The sequence below is a fragment of the Bufo gargarizans genome, chromosome 1 (assembly GCF_014858855.1).
Source record: "Bufo gargarizans isolate SCDJY-AF-19 chromosome 1, ASM1485885v1, whole genome shotgun sequence".
NCBI lineage: Eukaryota > Metazoa > Chordata > Amphibia > Anura > Bufonidae > Bufo > Bufo gargarizans.
The window spans coordinates 514,184,948-514,202,269 of NC_058080.1; the positions used below are offsets into that span (position 1 = coordinate 514,184,948).

The following is a 17,322-nucleotide window of genomic DNA, read 5'->3' on the forward strand; positions in this document are numbered from 1 at the left end:
TAGATCATCAATATCCTGACACTGCACAACCCTTATCGTACTGCGTGTGGCACATGCACATGAAGAGAAGCGTGGACATGTGGAATCACTGCCATAGACAGCAGAACTACAATATTATCGTATGGTTATGAAAATCTTACCTCTATTGAGGCCCAGTTCTGCATTATGCTACAAGAAGGATCTCCGCTTTCACTAAACCCTGTAAAGATTATAGAAACATTCAATATTACAGATTATTAAGACATCTTATAAAAACCTAATATAGTAAATCAATTAAATATCCCAAAAGCAGGTCAGATTGACCAAAAATGAGTATCTAGTCAACTGCACAAAAATCCCAACCCTTAAAAGAACGTAGCACCATAGAGTACAAGTGCTTACTTTCTTCCACTTCCTGCTTAAGGTAGTCTAATGCACGAACAAATGCGGCTCTAAGCTCTTCAAGTTCTTTACTGGAATCTGCAAGGTAAAGCAATCAATCAGAAATAACAATTACACAAACAATCAGTACAATACCCAGTATATGCAATGGTATGTCTAAAACCTGCATACCGTATATTCCCATCCTAATTCTGGTCTACAGTCACAATAGAAGATATATGCATCCATAAAAGTCAGAGCACTTTAGCAACACGTTGAACAACATAGATTCCCATCTACCTCCAGCCAGGCAGGCAAGTTCTAAAGTTCCCATAAGAACGGATTCTGACAGACATAATTTATTGCTCATGTGCACAATGAACTGCGCATGAACAGCACGCTGACCCATACAAGTCAGAAGTGCAGCTCACAAATCCATCCTTTCACAAAGACCTAGTGTCCATGCAGAAAAGCTCTGGGCATGCCCTATTCCGATTGGTGTCTCAATAAACAAGGGCCCAGGGATCATTGGAGATAGTTGTATCAGCAGTAATTGGGTCCATCTTACACGCACATACGGGACTCTCTGCGTATTAACAATTATCTGTGTGATGAGGGCGCAACACGGACGGCTTTTAATATGGACCTCTGAACTCTGCTTAAGGACCAAGTGAGAGGGGAGATTAAATGCTTTTCTTTTTTTTTTCCCCCTATAAAGAAAAGCTTTGTCAGATCATCAGTCATCTTTACCTAAATATAAAAAGACTTCCATAAAGGTTTCTTTCACACACACTTTTTTTGTACATTTTTTTTTTTTTTTTAAACAAGCCAAAAAATTAAGACAAAAATAAATCAATATTAAAGCGGTCCATCAGGATTTACATGTTGTTGAGATAATATGGCTCCAATATGCTAATGAGGTGATCAGAATGGAAAGAATATTCTTTTAAACCCAATAAAATAGAATACCTCCTAAAGATGGGAAGAAAGATTGTCTTCCGGTGAACAGAGGGGGTGGAAAGAATGGGGGATACAAAGATAATATAAAAATATTTTGTTACCTTTAGTAAAGTCCACCCTTCTTCTGAGATAGTCCAAGTATGACTGCCAAATCTCTACATAGTCTGTGGCTTGAATGAACCCTGCATTTAGAGCCTTCTCAAAAGTTTCTACAAGTAAAAACACACAAAACATTAAAAGGGGTTGTCCCAGTTACGAAAAAAATTAATTATATATATAGCGCTGTAAATCTGATGGGCAGCAATATATAACAGAGTTAAGCAAGTTTTAGGTAAAAAAAAAATATATATATATATATTTTTTTTTTCCTCATTTCCCTGGTCCTCATTTGGCCCTTTGTTTACCTGCAATAACAACAATCTCTGCCCCTCCCCCTGCTCTGCTAAGACAGTGAATACAAGAGCTGCCCTGAGTGACATGTCTGACTGCTGGGATACTCAGCAGCATGTTGTATGTGTAGGACTACAAGTCCCAGCTGTACAATGACACTGCTGATACACACAGGATCTTCCCCCTAAGGTCCCTTTCACACGGGCGAGTATTCCGCACGGATGCGATGCGCCAGTTGAACGCATTGCACCCGCACTGAATCCCGACCCATTAATTTCTATGGGGCTGTTCACATGAGCGGTGATTTTCACGCATCACTTATGCATTGCGTGAAAATCGCAGCATGCTCTATATTCAGCGTTTTTCACATAACGCAGGCCCCATAGAAATGAATGGGGTTGCGTGAAAATCGCAAGCATCCACAAGCAAGTGGGGATGCGGTGCGATTTTCACACACGGTTGCTAGGAGACGATCGGGATGGAGACCGGATCATTATTTTCCCTTATAACATGGTTATAAGGGAAAATAATAGCATTCCGAGTACATAATGCATAGTAAAATAGCGCTGGAGGGGTTAAAAATTTTTTTTTTAACTCCCCTTAATCCACTTGATCGTGAAGCCGGAATCTCCTGTCTTCATCTTAGTGGAGGAACAGGACCTGTGTGGAGGAACAGGACCTGTGGTGACCTCCGTTTTTCTAGGACCTGTGGTGACGTCACTCCGGTCATCACATGATCAATCACCATGGTAAAAGATCATGTGATGACTGGAGTGACGTCACCACAGGTCCTGTTACTGCACACAGCTAAGATCAAGACAGAAGGAGATGCCAGCTTCGCGATCAAGTGGACTAAGGTGAGTTAAATTATTTTTTTATTTTTAACCCCTCCCCTCCGCTATTTTACTATGCATTCTGTATTCAGAATGCTATTATTTTCCCTTATAACCATGTCATAAGGGGAAATAATACAATCTACAGAACACCGATCCCAAGCCCGAACTTCTGTGAAAAAGTTCGGGTATCAAACATGCGCGATTTTTCTCACGCAAGTGCAAAACGCATTACAATGTTTTGCACTCGCGCGGAAAAATCGCGCGTGCTCCCAAAAGGCACCCGCACATTTTCCTGCAACGCCCGTGTGAAAGAGGCCTGTTGTGCAATGCTCTGCAGAACTCCTGTCAGCTCCCGTGGCCAGCATTTGTCCCCTCACTGCCTACAGCTACTCAGTAAAGCCTTCAGCCCTGAGTCTGTGCTGCTGAGGGCATTAATGTTTTTCCTCAAGAATCTAGGGAGAGAGCAACAAGCAGCAGACAGCAGTGCAGGGGGCACGGCCAGCACATTGACGTGTGGTGTACAGACTCATATCCGATCTCTCAGGCTTGTGCACTAAACATTATCAGAGCAGGGAGAGAAGCTGACATCACAGGTCATGTGACCCTCAGTGAAATCTGAGAAAGGAGCAACTACAGATGCATAAGTGCATGGCAAAGCTGTTATATTTGATTACTTAGAAACATATAAAGAACAAAAAAATAATATATAACTCGGACAACCCCTTTAATAAGAAATTAAACAAAATATTCTAGAACATTAGACCTAAGTACAGGTTTGAAAGGTCTTTTCCCATCTTATCAAGTGATAGCATGTCACTAGGATAGGTCATCATTTTATGATCAGTGGGGGTTTGCCACAGCGCCCCTTCATTCTCAGGATCGGTATGAGTTCCAGAAGTCAGACCCACACCGATAGTAATGTGATGGCGTGCCACTAGGAAATGCCGTTACTTTATAAGATGGGGGGAAACCTTTAAAATTATGATACACAAGTGCTTACCTGCTGTTTACTTTCTCCACTACTGACTTTTTTAGATCTGGTCCATTAGGGCACAGTAAGGTCTAGTACACACAGTATTTATTTTTTTGCACAGACCAAAATTCCGTCAGCGGCTGCGCCTTTTCTGCCTCCCATTCATTTCAATGGGAGGCAGCGCAGAAGATCGAGGAGCGGCTGTTTAAAGCCACGCTGAGAATGGACATGTCCTACTTTAAGACACCACTCTAGGATCTTAAGCGCTGCCTCCCCATGAAATGAATAGTTCTGGTTCCGGCGCTGGAATGTAAGGTGGTGTAGTAAGGAGCTCCGCTTCAACCACTCTCTAGAACAGCACATAGCCGCATACAGAGCCTCCATCTGGCACTTGCAAGCGGTGCCCAGAAGGAGGGGAAGGCAATATGGCGCCGGAAGAGCACGAAAACCACGGAGATCATGAACAGCAGGAAGATCGCTCAAATGCATGTGAGGCTCTCTCCGGACTTATTTGTGGGAGAGCAGGAATTGATATCTCCTGAACGCCTGGGGAACCTGCTTGATTATAAAAGACTAGCTATTGAAGTAGCAAAACATCTTGCCCCAGACATCAAAGACTCTCTTATCACAGCGGTGTCAGCCTCACTTCAAGAAATACACGCTGACGTAGATTTTCACTCCTCTAGATTGGAAGAAATGGAGCAAAGAATACTAGCTCTAGAGGAGGAAGCCACAGGGGCCTATAATAAATTAAGAGAGATCTCAAGAGAGAATACTATATTGCGTGACCGCATGGAAGACCTAGAAAACAGGTCACGCAGAAACAATCTGCGAATATTAGGGGTTCCTGAATTGATAAAACCTTCGCAACTACAGGAATTCTGCAAGGAAGAAATCCCAAAAGCCCTGGGTCTGACACGCCTTAAGAGAATTGAAAGAGCCGAAGGTGTAGGGCCTGCCCAGTCTCTAATATCAAAGCAGACGAATACGCAACCAGCGTAGGGGGAAATAGGTCCCGGCAAGTCATAGTCAAGTTCCTTGTTTTTAATCATAAAAAAGAAATCTTAAGAGCATGCCGTTCAAGAAAATCCCCCCTGGAGGTGCATGGAGAAAAGATGTTGATTTTTACAGATTACTCCGCAGAAGTGGCGAAGAAAAGAATACAGCATGATATGCTCCACACTCTACACAAAGAAAATAAAATTCCAACTACAGTATCCTGCGACATTGAGGATTCAAGTAGCAGGTGAAGCTCCATATATCTTCAAATCACTAGGGGAAGCGCAAAAATTTGGTGAGACCCAAGGATGGACATCAGGGAAAGAACTCGACAAGACCAACAATACAAGCAAAAGACAGACACTCGCCAACTCTACGTCAGGAAGGAGACAAGGGCAGTTCTCAACACGCTACCCAGGCACCTACTGTTTCGGAACAAAGATGGAATGAATGGAGGAAAATTCCTGAGAAAGAACTGCAGGTCACAGAAGCCAGATGATTCCCAAAGACCGAACCGCTATGCAACCCTAACAGTGGACTGATAAGTATAGAGGGCTTATTATTATTCTAAGAGTGATGGCTGCAAATTTCACCCAATGCTAACCCACTTCTTGGAGTAAAAGCTTTGTTAGAATAAGAAGGGGCAATTCTTAATTCCAGAAAACAGTGAAGTCCAGAGATAGCCATAGGTTGAGAAATAGGAGAAAGGAGCCTAGTACAAAAGGAGGCCCTTCTCGTTAAAATAATGTTTATGTTGTTGCATTTGTTTATTGGTTATGAGACTGACCGTCTACTGTTATGCGTTATGAGTCGGATTACCAACTCAAAGAAATATGGAGCTAGAGATAAATTCTACTTTAGGGAAACCACGAGAGGGCACTACTATATATGTGAGGATTATCAGCTTATAAATGTCTGTCTTTACAACTAATAATGCGTATAGTCACTTGGAACATTAAGGGGCTCCGCTCTCCAGAGAAGCGGATGATTGTTCTTCGCCATTTAAAAAGATTAAGGGCAGATGTTGCGTTATTACAGGAAACTCATTTAGGGGAGGGGGAATGGAAATGTGTGTGCAAACTCTGGGTAGGCTCAGTCGACGGCTCACCAGCCCAAGGTAGATCTGCTGGAGTGCTTACCTTCATTCACAAATCTCTACCACATAAAGTATTATCTGTAGCACCAGATGGTGATGGCCGTCTACTACACATGACCATTGACACGCCATGCGGCCTATTAGAGCTGTTCAATGTACACTCACCTAAAGAATTATTAGGAACACTATACTAATACGGTGTTGGACCCCCTTTTGCCTTCAGAACTGCCTTAATTCTACGTGGCATTGATTCAACAAGGTGCTGATAGCATTCTTTAGAAATGTTGGCCCATATTGATAGGATAGCATCTTGCAGTTGATGGAGATTTGAGGGATGCACATCCAGGGCACGAAGCTCCCGTTCCACCACATCCCAAAGATGCTCTATTGGGTTGAGATCTGGTGACTGTGGGGGCCATTTTAGTACAGTGAACTCATTGTCATGTTCAAAAAAACAAATTTGAAATGATTCGAGCTTTGTGACATGGTGCATTATCCTGCTGGAAGTAGCCATCAGAGGATGGGTACATGGTGGTCATGAAGGGATGGACATGGTCAGAAACAATGCTCAGGTAGCCAGTGGCATTTAAACAATGGCCAATTGGCACTAAGGGGCCTAAAGTGTGCCCAGAAAACATCCCCCACACCATTACACCACCACCACCAGCCTGCACAGTGGATACATGTTCTCATTCTGTTTACGCCAAATTCGGACTCTACCATTTGAATGTCTCAACAGAAATCGAGACTCATCAGACCAGGCAACATTTTTCCAGTCTTCAACAGTCCAATTTTGGTGAGCTTGTGCAAATTGTAGCCTCTTTTTCCTATTTGTAGTGGAGATGAGTGGTACCCAGTGGGGTCTTCTGCTATTGTAGCCCACCTTTCTTTCCCATTCTGACATTCAGTTTAGAGTTCAGGAGATTGTCTTGACCAGGACCACAACCCTACATGCATTGAAGCAACTGCCATGTGATTGGTTGACTAGATAATCGCATTAATGAGAAATAGAACAGGTGTTCCTAATAATTCTTTAGGTGAGTGTATATGGCCCAAATTGTGACAATAGAGATTTCTTTCTTAATCTAGAAACTCAGGTAGCCATTCAGACAACAGCAGTAAAGTTAGTTGGAGGAGATTTTAACTCTGTAGTGGATCAGGACATTGACAGGAGCCGAGATCCAATGTCGCATAAACAATTACACAAAATAAGGCACGAAAATACACTGGGCTCATTTATAGACTCCACGAGACTTGGACACATGGAGATACTTACATCCAGAGGGAAGGGAATACTCGTTCCATTCACATGCTCACGTCTCCTGGTCCAGGATCGATTATATGCTTGTACAAAACACCTGCTGTCCAGGGTCATTTCCGCAGAACTACACATATAGTTATATCTGATCATGTCCCATTAGTAGTGACAAATGTCAGAAACTCAAAGAAAGGGCAGTGATATTATATGGAGGGTTCCAACCCATCTAGCCAGAATTTTGCTTCACTCTTGAGGAAGGCGGGGGAAATAGGACAGATAATATGAGCCACAGAGACAATATCAGTCTGTTTTGGGACACTGCAAAGGCTGTCCTAAGGGGCAGGATCATTTCTTATGTAGCGGGAAGGAAAAAGGAAATGTGGAATAAATACAAACAGACTAGCCAGAAACTGGGATGCGCATATGCCAGTTACCCAAGATCCCCTTCATCTGCTCACCTCCAAGATTGGAAAGAGGCCCAACAAGCCTTTAACCGATGGGCAGCAGAGAAAGACAGTTTCTATAGAAAAGAATGGGAGGCCACCCTTTACAGATATGGCAATAAATCGGGAAAATTACTAGCAGGCCTTTCTAAGGATAAACCTCCAGCTACCCATATGGGGGCGTTAACTGATGAAAAGGGTGATACAACTACAGAAAATAAATAGAATCCTGGGCGATTTCTACAAAAACCTATACGCTGATACAAACGACCCCATACAGCAAACCACAATACTAGACCAGATACACATCCCTAAGGTGTCAAATGAACAATTATCTTTCCTGAATTCCCCAGTGACGGAAAGAGGTGCTGGAAGCCATTGGGTCACAAAAAACATGCAAAACACCAGGCCCAGACGGGTTAATGGGGGAATTTTATAAAATCTTAAACGAGCAAATAGGGAATACTCTAACTACGGTATTTAACTCTGCCTTGGGAGAGGGAGGTCTTCCACAGTCATCCTCCTTAGCATACATTAAACTCCTGCTCAAACCGGGTAAAAATGAGCTGCATCCAAGCTCCTATCGGCCTATCTCATTAATAAATGTAGAGGCAAAGATTCTGTCAAAAGATTATGGCCGACAGATTAGGAACCCTTATGCCTTCACTAATAAGCCCTGTGCAGGTGGGTTTTACTCAGGGTAGAGCAGCTGTGACGAATATCCAAATGGTTTTGGCAGTTCTAGACAGGGTTCAGCACTGGCCCGCCAGGGAGAGACACCTGCTTTGGATGCGGAAAAAGATTTCGGTAACGTCAGATGGAACTAGATAGGGTTAGTGTTGGACAAGATGGGGTTTGAGGGCCCCTTTCGAAAGTTACTTAGCCATATTTACAGGCATCCCCAAACAAGGGTCCACACAGGTGGATATTTTTCATCGCCCTTTGAACTACAAAAAGGTACAAGACAGGGATGCCCCTCATCACCCTTGCTATTCAATTTAGCTATCTAACCCTTATCCCGATATCTCCAAACATTAGAAATATTCTGAGGTATTGAGGTGGGAGACCAAGAAGTTAGGTTAGCACTATTTGCTGACAATATTTTATTTTTGGGTGACCCGACCACACACATCCCTAAAATATTCTCTGCATTGACAGGATTTGGTACATACTCGGGGTATAAAGTAAACCTATGTTAGATCTAAGTGGCAACATAGGCGGAAGTACCCCGATACACAAATCTTATGGCATAGCACCCCCAAGCGATCATATTAAATATCTTGGGATAAAGATAGGCCGATCTCCTGCCTCTTTGTACAACTTGAACTACAAACCCCTACTAGAAAGGATATTCTCTGACTTGAAAAGGTGGGCTAATCTTCCACTCAACTTGGTGGGGAGGTGTCACTTAGTCAAAATGTCATGCTTTGCTAGACTTTTGTACCCCCCTACAAACGATACAAGTACTGATAAAACACAAAGATGCAATTGCATTAAATTCACATTTAGGCTGGAGAATTTAAAATTCGCGAAATCTCATTTATATGGTCGGGACGGAAGCCCAGAATAGCTCTAGACAAACTTATGAGACCTAAAACAGAGGGTGGAGCAAATTTTCCAAATGTGAGGGGATATAATATAGCATGTTTATTACGTCCTATTTTGGATTGGAAAAAAAAAGAAACACCAACTACTACTCCAAGCTACCATTAGAAAAGGATTAGGGAAGTCCGTGGGATCTGATGGCTTTTGTACACTCAATTTTCCAATCTCCCACCAATGATAAAACGTTCTACCCTTTTTACATGGAAAATAAGCAAGATTAAATAATTTACGTGTTATCAATGTTCTAAACATCTCCCCTTGTGGGGTTCGCCAGAATTCCAAGAAGGAAGAACGAGTCGTTTATTCCAAAGCTAGAAAGAAAAAGGAATAAACAGAGTAAAGAACTTGATTCATGATCAAGAACCAAGATGGCTAACACTTGAAGAAATATGTAAAAAGTATACCCTCCATGGCTCCCAACACTTCCCCTACCAGCAAATAATGCATTATTGTAGGTCAAAGAGGCTCCCTCGAATGCTTTTGATACTCTCCTTACTTCCAATGACAGATACTCCATATCAGATTTGTATTCCTTCATTAGGACCAAGCTGCTCTCAGGGGACATCCATAAAGGTTGGGCAAAGCAATTGGATGAGGAGGAGTTGGGAAGAAAGATAGTTAGTGGGTGGATAGACTTTAGAAAACATATCCTATTTGAAAATTGGGGGGGAAACCCAATTGAAAATCATGCATAGGACAATTATGCATTTAATTTGCCTTCATCAGCCCTTATGCCAAACAGGCAAACCCAATGCCCAAAATGTCTAGAACAAAAATCTGATTTGTACCATGGGCTTTGGAGCTGCAAACAATTGAAAGCCTTCTGGGATGACACTCAAGCAATAATTAAAGGGTCAGGCAATCTTATAGGTCCCATAGACTGCAAATGGCATTGTTTCATTCCTGCAGTAAAAGGCCCAGCTCTACAACAGGCAAAGTCCCCCATCTGCCTCCCATAGCACATATCATTATCATGGCGGCAAAGAAATGCATATTAGGTAACTGGTTACTCCCACAACTCCTAAATTCTAAAGAGGTAATTCTGATTACAAAAATATAAAATAATGTGGATAGAACAATTACTAGCAACCAAAGAAAGAAAACCAGACAAAAAGTTTTTTTTTAAGAAATTGAATTCATATTCATTTATTATCTGTTATTAGGAAGACAAGGAGAGAGGACAGCTGGTGGATCCCTTTAGATGAATGGTACTAGGGCTGCACGATATGGGAATTTTGTGCGATTGCGATTAGGGCCCTAAAAATTGCGATAACGATATGCGATGCAATATTTTAAAGGAATTGTGCTAGGAGGTCTATTTGTTTGGATTTTCCCATATGAGCCGCTGACGCGGCTGGGTATGACATAGTTGTGGGGGGGGGATCTGTGGAGGACGCTGTGTTGTGGGGGGGGGGGGGGGGATCAGTGGAGGACGCTGTGTTGTGGGGGGGGGGGGATCAGTGGAGGACGCTGTGTTGTGGGGGGGGGGGGAATCAGTGGAGGACGCTGTGTTGTGGGGGGGGGGGGGATCAGTGGAGGACGCTGTGTTGTGGGGGGGGGGATCAGTGGAGGACGCTGTGTTGTGGGGGGGGGGGATCAGTGGAGGACGCTGTGTTGTGGGGGGGGGGGGGGGATCAGTGGAGGACGCTGTGTTGTGGGGGGGGGGGGATCAGTGGAGGACGCTGTGTTGTGGGGGGGGGGGGGGATCAGTGGAGGACGCTGTGTTGTGGGGGGGGGGGGATCAGTGGAGGACGCTGTGTTGTGGGGGGGGGGGGATCAGTGGAGGACGCTGTGTTGTGGGGGGGGGGGATCAGTGGAGGACGCTGTGTTGTGGGGGGGGGGGGGATCAGTGGAGGACGCTGTGTTGTGGGGGGGGGGGGGATCAGTGGAGGACGCTGTTATATGGGGGATCAGTGGAGGACGCTGTTATATGGGGGATCAGTGGAGGACGCTGTTATATGGGGGAACTGTGGAGGACGCTGTTATATGGGGGATCAGTGGAGGACGCTGTTATATGGGGGATCAGTGGAGGACGCTGTTATATGGGGGATCAGTGGAGGACGCTGTTATATGGGGGATCAGTGGAGGACGCTGTTATATGGGGGACCTGTGGAGGGCACTGTTATGGGGGATCTGTGGAGGGCGCTGTTATGGGGGACCTGTGGATGGCACTGTAATAGGGGATGTGTGGAGGACACATAGGGCCATGAGGGGGGCCAGCTTAAGACATATAGCATCTTATGCTGGTCCCCCTCATGTGTCCTAAACTGGGCACATAACTGCCCTTTGCATGTAAAGTGTTTTACTAGTGTGTGTGTGGGTGAAACAATCTCTCTCCCAACAGGTCCGGCGTCTGTACTCACTATGAATGCAATGCACTGCAGCGAGGTGGCCGGCCGGCGCGTGACTGACGTCACTTAGTAACGCTCCTGCTTCCTGAAGTGGGAGGAGCGTTACTAAGTGACGTCAGTCACGCGCCGGCCGGCCACCTCGCTGCCGCTCGCTGCAGAGCATTGCATTCATAGTGAGTACAGACGCCGGACCTGTTAGGAGAGAGATTGTTTCACCCACACACACACACACACACACACACTAGTAAAACACTTAACACGCAAAAGGCAGTTATGTGCGCGGGGCCCCTTTTATATATAATCGCTGCATTTTCCGGTCGGCCAAATCGCCATATCGCATTTGCCGATTATCGCGATTCGATTATTTTTTCGATTTATCGTGCAGCCCTAAATGGTACCTATTAGAAGAGCTCAAAGGTACTTTAGGGAAATAAAAATAAAAAAGGAAGCACCTAGAGAGTTGGTATAAAAGAACAGGATACTTCTGACAAAGGAAATGTTCGTTTACACATTGTTCTCTGTATTTTAAAGTGACAGAATCAAAAGGGAAATATATGTTATTTTAAAACTGTTTCGTATGAAGCTTGATTGTCAACTAGCAGATACGACATTGTATATGTTAATGGTGTTTATTATGTTAAAATGTAAAAGAAAGAAAAGAAATAAATAGGAGGCACAAACCATTTAAAGGGAACCTGTCACCGGGATTTTGTGTATAGAGCTGAGGACATGGGCTGCTAGATGGCCGCTAGCACATCCGCAATACCCAGTCCCCATAGCTCTGCGTGCTTTTATTGTGTAAAAAAAAACGATTTGATACATATGCAAATTAACCTGAGAGGAGTCCTGTATGTGAGATGAGTCAGGGACAGGACTCATCTCAGGTTAATTTGCATATGTATCAAATCGGTTTTTTTACACAATAAAAGCACACAGAGCTTTGGGGACTGGGTATTGCGGATGTGCTAGCGGCCATCTAGCAGCCCATGTCCTCAGCTCTATACACAAAATCCGGGTGACAGGTTCCCTTTAACAAACCACACAGCCACCAGCAAAATTTTGGTGCACTTGTGTTGTCCGCGCCAGAATTCCACAGCAAGAGATTGCATGTGAACAGTCCCTTATGTAATGTTTATCATGGTTTATGTAGCAATGATTTTAATAAAATGCAGAAAAACCACAGCTGTTTTTACAAAAATACTACAGTTTTCCTCTATCCCTCCTTAACAACTTGCGCACAGCCCATTTACTAGAAAACATTGGAGCAGTAAGCATTTAACTCTGCAAGGGCATTTGTTAACATCCTTGCAGAGGCCGAAGCTGCACAAAGATCGTGCACCTTCAAAAGCAGGTAGACCGTTTAGTGACAGCAGGGCTCCACACAGAGAAGGCAAATTTATTTTATTTTTTACTGTCTCCTCCATCACTGTATACACAGCACTCAATAAGCGCTGTTTATACCGATCAGGAAGCTCTGCTCTTGTCCCAACAGTCATGTGATAGCTGGGAGCCAGGTAACTGCATGAGTTGTTGGTTCTTAGCAGATCCAGACGAGCTCTGCAGTGAGACATCTAGTGTTAGTATGTCCCATGTAACTGGGGCTAATATCCCAGCCCCCATTACAACAGTATTAAAAATGAAGTGTTATAAAACTGCCCACAAAGTGTAAAATAAAAAAAATAAAAAGCCACCACTATTTCACAACGCTGCTTCGACCCAGTGACCATAACCCATAAATCTACTATATCAAAATGACCATAACAGAAGGGGAACATAAATCAAAATAATATTTCAGTTGCACTTTGTGCTAGAAAAATGTGAAAAACAACTATTTTGTCATTTAACATTTTCCTTGGTATAAAATAAATAACGAAAACTCAAAAATTACATAAAAAAAAAGTCACATGTATCACCAAGATAAAAAAACATTTAAATAACCAAAAGACTTCTTGGCAAACTACACTAGCGGAGACCTCTGTGAAAGTTCTTCATAGAACTCATCTAGTGCCATTTCGGTTGCACCGTATATACCCAGATGTGTCACCATTATGCTTTAGAGCAGGGGTGTCAAACTCAAATTCATCGGGGGCCGCATCAGCAGTTTGGTCACCCTCAAAGGGCCGGCATCTGCTTTTATAATGACAGCGGGGCCCGTGCAGTGACTGTATTCTACTACACGGGCCCCGCTCACTGTATAATCGTATCTCTAATAGTTAATGGTTACCGTATGTATATAATCGCATAAGGAGCGCTGTGTATTACCGGTACTTACAACTACAATTGCTCGCCGGGAGGAGGCAGGAGGCAGGCCGGGAGGACAGGCGCTGGCAGCGTGAGTCATACGTCATGCGCCCACGCCGCCTGCTTCATTCATAAAGTGAGCGGCGCAGGCGCGTGACGTATGACTCACACACTGCCAGCGCCCGTCCTCCCAGCCTGCCTCCTCCCGGCGAGCGTTTGTAGTTGTAAGTACTCCGCTCATTATGCGATTATGTACATAACTATTTACTATTAGACATACGATTATACAGTGAGCGGGGCCCGTGTAGTAGAATAGTCACTGCACGGGCCCCGCTGTCATTATAAAAGCAGACGCTGGCCCCCAGCCCCTCCTCCCTCACAGCTGATACACCCGCCGCGCGGCATCGCGGCGGGTGTATCATTGAAAAATCGCAAAATAATTTGCGCAAAAAATTCGCGCAAACATTCGCGCAAAAAATAGCGCGAAAATTCGCAAATCGCAAAATAAGCTGCATTCGCCGTATAAGACGCACTGCTATTTTCCCCCCACTTTTGGGGGGGGGAAAAAGTGCGTCTTATACGGCGAAAAATACGGGTATGTTTTTAGGAGAATCTACTGAACCAAAATGATATATAACATTATGTATTGATAAATCGCAGTTAAGGATTATAAGTAGCCAAAAAAAAAATATAAAAGACTTTAGTGGGGTGACACTGTTACAATACACTTCAAATGTTTTATATTTATACCTTTTTAGAAAAAACACTGCTGCACTGTCTGCAGGCAGGGCACAGTGGGCACTGGGCTGGGCACTACTTGGGCGCTGGAGCTGGACTGGAGAGGAGAAGAATGATTTCAATTCTCCCTCCCTGCCTCTCTCTCTGATGTCACTTCCTGTATGGACCTGACTTCCTTATCAGAGAGGAGCAGGGAGGGACTAGTCTGGGAGGAGCGAGGAGGAGCAAAGACTGGAGACCGGAGACTGAACACAGTGAGTGAGCAGCTGCGCTGCCTGGAATCATTCACTGTGTAGTGACTGTGTAGACTAGAGGAGGGAGGGAGGGGAGGGACTCGGGGAGGCTTGGGAGGAGCGCTGGCTGCGCTCAGCTGACACCCGGCCCCAGCTGCCGCAGTGAGTGACGGCGGCTAGCTTATTTTGTGTAGACTAGAGGAGGGAGGGGAGGGACTCGGGGAGGCTTGGGAGGAGCGCTGGCTGCGCTCAGCTGATCACCCGGCCCGGCTGCCGCAGTGAGTGACAGCAGCTAAGCTTAGGTCGGACAAACACTGTCTGCTACGCGGGCCACATGACGAGGTCTGGCGGGCCGGATTCGGCCCGCGGGCCTTGTGTTTGACACCCGTGCTTTAGAGGGTGTAATGCAGATGGTACTGTATACCATATCTGGTGGACACGCCCTCATGTCCAGCTGTTTTGGTCTAAAATTGGTAGGTTACTCACCACATTACTGGGTTCCCCTTACCAAATTACGCCCGCTTTATGCCTCCTGGGAGATAAACCTCCTGAGCTAACTTTCACCAAATTCAAGTTGTCACAACACATCTTAATGGCTGCCAGAATTCACATAGCATTCAAATGGAAATCGAATTCATTGAGTTACCAAGCAGTGTTGGACAGAGTTAATAGGATACTACTCTATGAAAAACTTTCTGCAATTCGGGCGGATACCTTTGAAGCCTTTGAGAACCTTGGGTGTCCTCGACCTACTCCGCCAATGTACAACGTAGTCTAACATTATAATGTGCCATAAGGTCATACCGTGTTGACTCTAAGCGGGACTGTAAAGGCCGCCCAATTATGTGATTTATTGTGTTACCACCTGCCTATGTCCAGTTGATGATTGCCTCTGGATTCTCCATTGACTTATGTTATTTTATTGTATTATTTATGTACTTAATGTATGACCATAATACATTTGTTACTGCATTTGTGTTAGCTATATCAAGATGCTTTTATGCTGATGAAAATACTTTTCAATAAAGCATTTGAAACATAAATAACCAAAAGAAAAAAAAAAAAAAGGCTCTCAAAGATGTAGGATGGTAAATGTCCCAGCCTTGAACGGTTTAATACTATAAAAACTGCAGCTTTCCTTATTCAGATTGGCTCTCTTGTATAAGCACAAGCCTGCAAGAATGTCAGTGCATGGGGAGCGAATTTTCATTACAGCAAGGGCAAAAAAATGATATCCAATGAACAGTTATCAAATGTAAACATCAAACAAAATGCACCATAAATGTGGAGTAAAAGAGTGCGCTAGGAAAATGCTGCAATTATGATTTAAGAGCTCACGGATAGATATACGTAAATTGTTTACCGTGCCTAAATTATTATCTCACTGCCTGAAAATAAAACAAACAAAAAAATTACTTTAATCATATATTTCAAGGTAAAAAAGGGCAAATCTTTCTCATCTTTGTTAAGAGACAGGCAAATTGTGGGATTTGTTGTGAAGCGGGGTGAAGCAAATAGTGGCTCGCTATATTGCACTCTTACGCTGGGTTCACACCTGAGCGTTTTACAGCGCGTTCCTACGCGCTGTAAAACGCACAACAGGCAAGAACCAATGATTCCCTATGGGAATGGTTCTCATCTGGGCGTTTTACAGCGCGTACGATCGCGCTGTAAAACGCCCGACGCTCAAACAAGTGCTTGAGCTTTTTTTTGGGCGTTTGTCGCGCGTTCCCGCACATAGAAATTCGGGAACGCGCGACAATGTGTGAACGCCAGTCTCTGTATGCGCGATTGTAAACGCCCGTACAATCGCGCATACAGAGCGCTCGTTTCAGAACGCTCAGGTCTGAACCCAGCGTTAGGCCCCTTGCAGACGAGCGTTCTTCCCGCAGCGAGTCCATATCACAGCACCCGGCCTGACCTCCCAGCACTGACGGGATTCACATAGCATTGTATTGATTAATGATGCTATGTAACCCTTACAGTTCTGGAATGTATTGGATAACACTGGCAGCATTATGCCAATGTTATCCAATACATTCCAGAACTGTAAGGGTTACATAGCATCATAAATCAATATAATGCTATGTGACCCCCGGCAGCGATGGGAGGTAAGGCAGCTCTCGGTGCTTTGCGGACGTTGGGGCAATTATGAATCTTATCTGGCTGGGTGATCTTTGGTGCACCCTTAGGATAGTGTGACAATACTGGGTTACACCCATATACCTATTGTACTGTCCATATTCATCATTGATTCTGTGGGTATTAGTTCCAATCCCCCACACTGAATACAACTGAGTGGGGTACATGGGGGCTAGGGTCTACGTCTGATACCGTAGGCCCTTATGTGAAGGGACTGAGGCCCCTTGCAGACGAGCGTACCTCCCACAGCGAGTCCACAACGCAGCTCCCGGCCTGATCTCCCATCGCTGCCGGGGGTCACATAGCAGGGACTAAGAGTGAAATATAGAGGGCCACTATTTGCTACACCCCGCTTCACTCCAAATCCCACAATTTGCCTGTCTCAAAGATAAGAAAGATTTACCCTTTTTTACCTTGAAATATATGAATTAAGTTAATTTTTGGTTTTCTTTTAACAGTCCTTCAGGCAATGAGATTGCAATTATGATTTAACAGAATAAAAAAACATGCATACAGTTGCAACGAAACAACCTGCAATTGTTGCAAATTTATTATAGACGAGCCAGAGGTGACACAAAGACAAGACCTGTTCCTAATTTGGTACAAGTTGCACCAGAAACTAAAATCTACCGTATGTCAGCTAGGAGTTTGTGGATATTTCAGCTACAATTTACACCAGTTTTGACATCAATAAATC

General features: G+C 44.2%; 1 protein-coding gene across 1 annotated transcript in view; it reads right to left on the reverse strand.

The window, feature by feature from the left end:
* SART3 (spliceosome associated factor 3, U4/U6 recycling protein) overlaps positions 1-17,322 on the reverse strand; it is a 69,891-nt gene that overhangs the window by 41,808 nt on the left and 10,761 nt on the right. The window contains exons 9-11 of the mRNA XM_044281382.1: positions 1,422-1,529; positions 382-459; positions 141-199 (exon numbers count right to left, since the gene is read on the reverse strand). Of these exons, the coding sequence (XP_044137317.1) occupies positions 141-199; positions 382-459; positions 1,422-1,529 (245 nt within the window). The remainder of the gene's footprint in view (positions 1-140; positions 200-381; positions 460-1,421; positions 1,530-17,322) is intronic.